The 4,712-nt window shown below is 35.6% G+C and overlaps 1 protein-coding gene across 1 annotated transcript; it reads right to left on the reverse strand.

Annotated features, from left to right (window-relative positions):
• Positions 1–3,362: 3,362 nt before the first annotated feature.
• LOC136233438 (uncharacterized) lies at positions 3,363–4,510 on the reverse strand. The gene is made up of 3 exons (XM_066023091.1): positions 4,235–4,510; positions 4,079–4,144; positions 3,363–3,994 (listed from the first exon to the last, which is right to left on the reverse strand). The coding sequence occupies exons 1-3, from the start codon at positions 4,406–4,408 to the stop codon at positions 3,509–3,511; spliced, it is 726 nt and encodes a 241-aa protein (XP_065879163.1). The 5' UTR covers positions 4,409–4,510; the 3' UTR covers positions 3,363–3,508.
• Between the last annotated feature and the right edge of the window lie 202 nt (positions 4,511–4,712).

Here is a 4,712-nt window from a genome sequence, read left to right on the forward strand (position 1 = left end):
AGTTGTATTCTGAAGACTTATTCATTTGAATTCTGGATTTGTCCGTTGAATCCAAACTACTCCTTTTTGCGACAAGGCTCTGGTCAGCTTCAGATTTGCAGGCCAATCTTGTCGTCTGAATTCCGCTGGGGTCAGGTTTGTCTTCTTCTTGCAGGTTTCGTCTTTTTATGCCAGTTTGTCTTTTAGCAAAAGAACAGTTGACCCATGCATCTTGAAATTGGCTTTTGCGTAATTCCAAGGTTTCTATTATTGGTGCAGACAGTTGTCGGATCTTGTCTTTTAGCAAACGGATCATTCGTACTGTCCTGAAGATCACTCAGCTTGACTTTGATAGCCGTTGTCTTCGATTGTTGCTAATTCAAATACTGAGTTCTCTTTTACTCAGCTTCGTTCTGCAAGACACAGTTCTCAAGAAGACTTTTCTACTTTTGATACTGAGTTACGTTCCACTCAGCTTCGTTGATTTGTTTAATCTTTAAGCTTCTGTTCTAAAGATCTTCTATTACGCTGAGTTATACTCCACTCAGTTTGTGCTGTTTTCTCATGCTGAATTCGTCCTGACTTACTTTTTATTTCCATTTACATTTATATTTACACTCAACATTGAACAACCATATTAGTACAATTAAATCAAAGCACTTAAATTTAATTATCCCTTAATCACGGATTAACTTAAATAATTTTGTCAAATCAAAATCATGTGGAAAGGTGTTTCAACAAAACCTACGACACACAAATGTCCTATCTAAGGTAAAGAAGGTATCTACACTCTTGGATAACCTCACCAAACTCCGACAAATCTAGTTTCTTAGATTGGAAGCTATCAATAATTGTTTGTTTTAGCATCACAATAAAAATAAGATATTATAAAGATTTATTGAGAGAACCCAACTGATCGCATCATGAAGGGCAAGAACCTCGCCCAAACCAGCCTCGATTAAGCCCTTATGAATAGTGTTGTGGCAGGCCATGAACTCACCTTTTGCATTCTAATAACAGCTCTCGATCCATAGCTCACTTCATGGATAAACAAAGCCGCATCTATATTGCATTTCAGAGATTCCAAAGCTGGTCTCGAATAATAGTCTAGCGAGCTGCTCGACTTTTGCTTAAAAAGTTCCTATGGGTTTTCAATTTAACAAACATTTGTCTTTTCTATCTTATTTATTCTTTCTTGGTCTTTTCAGATATGGCTTCAGGAGAAGCTCAACATGTAATATTTAATTAACAACAAGATACAAAGGGTAGTTTAGGCCTAAAATGAAACCATTAGAGATAGATAGATATCAATCATGGTTCGAATGTCATGTTGATGTGCTAATGAGATGTGTTTGAGTCATATTTTATCGAGTCCGACGTCTTAGTATAAATCTGAAGACGGTTCCCCATGTCCCGTGACTAACATTTATTTGTTTTGTAGGTCTAATAGATGATTGCTATGATTTGAACAGTTGTATGTGATTTTATATGAAATTTGAAATGTAATTTATAATTCCACATTTATTTACCGCTTTCTACAACTGTGCGATGAATGTATATAAAACCGAAAATGGACTAGACTATAATTAGTACTTCAACGAAAAGTCAAATGCAAAAGTTTACTAATCAAACCCTTACCCATATGATAATTCGTGAACCCGTCTTTAAAGAGACGACATTATTATGTGAGCGCAAGTGTCATATGTGTTATCTTTCCCGGGCTTAAATCTCGGGTGTGATAATTCGTGAACCCATCTTTAAAGAGATGACTCTCATAAACGTAATAACCTAAAACATGATTAAAAAAAAGGTTAACAAAAAACGGTTAACCAAAAACGGTTTAAAATCACGAAATAAGCCCACACTGAACGGGACACACCAAGTGGCGTCCTAAGACAACGGTAAGTGACGGTGTACGGCATGTAAATCGCATTTTTTTTAAATGAGGGCGAGCACTCACAACAGAGACTCTGTTGGGGAGTGACATAACTATATTACTCCACACCTGGCTATTTCATTGTTTCCAAATCATCCATAAAATTACAACGACCTGAGTAACTTCATCATAGGTTTTCCCTAAGCTCTATTGAGGAAATCCTTTATTGAGATCAGGATCTTCGAATAAAGGAAAGTTTATACATGAGTTTTGCCAAGCCGAGATCGCACAGGGACAACTAATAAACAGGTGGTAATCATTCTCCTCACGTTGCTACACAACAAACAACAAGAGGGAACGCTAAGCCTCCTCAAAAGTAATCTCAACCTAGTAAGGATGCATTCCGAGCAAAACTTCTAGAGAAAAGTTTTTATTTTGGGTGGGAGAAAAATGCACCAAATGATTTGGCACCCCTCATCCATACTACCAAGCACATGGTTACTCTCCAACATCCAATGTGTCTAAATGAAAGATCAATGGCTTAATACACCAAATAATGAAAGATCAGGGGCTCAATATGTCTAAATAAAAGATCGAAAACTTAATGCACCAAACAGTAAAAGATTAGGGGCCTCAAAATGCTTTTTGCCTATATCATTCTAACCTCCCATGGAGGGGTCAAATTGATAAGAGAGAGTTTGTAAGTTTGAAAAACTCTTCATTTTTCCAATTATCATGTTAGTTGTTAATTTATTCTTTTCTCTTATATCTTATTTGAATTAATGCTTTAGTTCAAATCTTCTTAGATTTTATAATATCTAATACTATCTCTCATATTTCTTTGATCCAAATCTTCTATGTGATACTTCTTTTTGCAGAAAATCTCATATCTCCTTGGTAGATTTTTGTTCAGCATTGTAATAATCGTATAGATTATCAACCAAGCCATTAAGAATATAGATTTTGCACATAAAATTGGTCTTTGGCCATTTTCTAGTGGGACAAATTTCTGCCTCAGTAGCATTTTTAGGAACATCACACTTTTCAGTGGTAAGAACAGAAGCAACCATTTTCGTAGTAAGGCGAACACCATCTTTTATTTCCACCTTTGGAAGTGAGCCCCCTTGAACCGAATGACTTGTTGATATCAGACAGCCCATTGGTTTGTTCGGTAGCCGTAACAGTAGAGAACCTTCTTAAAATTGTTAAAGCATGAATAGGAAAAACATAATTTTACCCAACACGGTAATGGGATGAGTCGCGAACAAGGTTGTTTTCTTTAAGACGTTCATGGAACTGCCTTCAGTAAGGGCAAACATCATGTAATTTGGTCGTCTCTAGGATAAAACAGCATACTCAATGAGAAATACGAATTCGTATTGATAGTGCGAACTTGGTTAGACTACACTCAAATAATTGCTCAGTTTTGATTTTTAGAAGTAGAAGGTATTTTCGGGATATGTATAATGAAAATACCCGGTAATTTTTATGCCACAACATTTATCTCTCATAATAAACACCCGGTAATTCCTTATACTTTGCACAACTATGCATCATGTACATATTTCTAATAACAAAAATCATTAGACAAAAAGAAAAAGAGGGCAAGCCTTGATTGATAATATTAATATACAGATTACATATGATCCAAAACTAGATAGTCTTAATCATTGGTTTACCCTCCAATTTGGAACCAAGAATTCTGTAACCATCAACATTCTCACTACTAACAAAAACCACTCTGAAAATGTCATATTTAACATCAAGACAGAAAGGTTCAAGATAGGGAAGCATTGTGTTTCTATGGTCTGAATTTATAATCCATGAGTAACAATATTGGAGAGATTTCCATACATATAAGCATGCTACTCTCGTCATATTTGGGGAATTCAATTTCAGGCAAACACCGGCAGATGCACCTTCCATTTTCAGGAAACCTGATTTAAATAGTGCTAGATTCGCGTACGACAGCTCACTCACCACGTCTCCCGATTGTGGGACTATTATGTTCATAGATATTGTATCTCCGCTCGAAAATTTCGCGGCTGAGACGCCGTCTCTTGATTCTCCGGCGTATGCATCAAAAAAACCATGTTCTGTCAAAATTGCCATGCTTGATACGCTTCTTAACTGAGACAGCTGGAGGAGATGCAATTTCGTTAATTATCATTATTTTAACGTTCATACTCATAACTCTATAGTTTCTTAAAAAAAAGAACTTACAAGAACTGCAGTTAACAAGTCTTTATTTTGAGTAGATTTCTTCATCCATGCTCCGTACCATATAATCTGAAGTGGAAATTAACCCAATTTAATTTAATGTATGATGAGAAGAGTAAATAAGCAAAGCTAAGATTTTGAAAAGGGAAGGTTACCTACCATATTTCCATGAATGCTTCGAAAAATGGAACTCTGGACACAACCCAGATTCTCAGTGCTTCCAGAAAAGTTCTTAAGGCTCTCAATGAGTTCATCAATTAGCACCACCGTAGGCCTGAACACAAAAAAGCTTACATCTAAATTTCTGCTGTTAAAAGGAACATAACATGCCATCTCCTTTTTTTCTCCTGAAATGAATTAATGAATCAAAGGTGAAGATATAAAAGGTGATTCAGAAATCGATGAAAAATATGAATTGAGGTTAGTATTTTCTGTTTTGATCCAGATCTAGCTTATAAGATGGGATATTCCAAGTCTTTGGAATAGACAGCTTAGTTTTTAGTCTTGTTTTTTGACTCTTTCTAGATGTTTATGCATCATTTCCTACAACTGAATATTCAAACTTTGATTATTTCTATATCTATCCATTTTCTCTCTTATTTTGGGTGGTATTCTATATGACCATCTCACCTTTTTT

The sequence above is a fragment of the Euphorbia lathyris genome, chromosome 6, assembly GCF_963576675.1.
Source record: "Euphorbia lathyris chromosome 6, ddEupLath1.1, whole genome shotgun sequence".
NCBI lineage: Eukaryota > Viridiplantae > Streptophyta > Magnoliopsida > Malpighiales > Euphorbiaceae > Euphorbia > Euphorbia lathyris.

What these genes read in the sequence shown, in the direction of transcription:
- LOC136233438 (XM_066023091.1), bottom strand. Translation starts at nt 4,408, where the DNA reads ATGGCATGTTATGTTCCTTTTAACAGCAGAAATTTAGATGTAAGCTTT. An exon ending in GAAGCATTCATGGAAATATG is followed by an intron (nt 4,145 to 4,234) that starts GTAGGTAACCTT and finishes TTTCCACTTCAG; the next exon opens with ATTATATGGTACGGAGCATG. An exon ending in ACTTGTTAACTGCAGTTCTT is followed by an intron (nt 3,995 to 4,078) that starts GTAAGTTCTTTT and finishes CATCTCCTCCAG; the next exon opens with CTGTCTCAGTTAAGAAGCGT.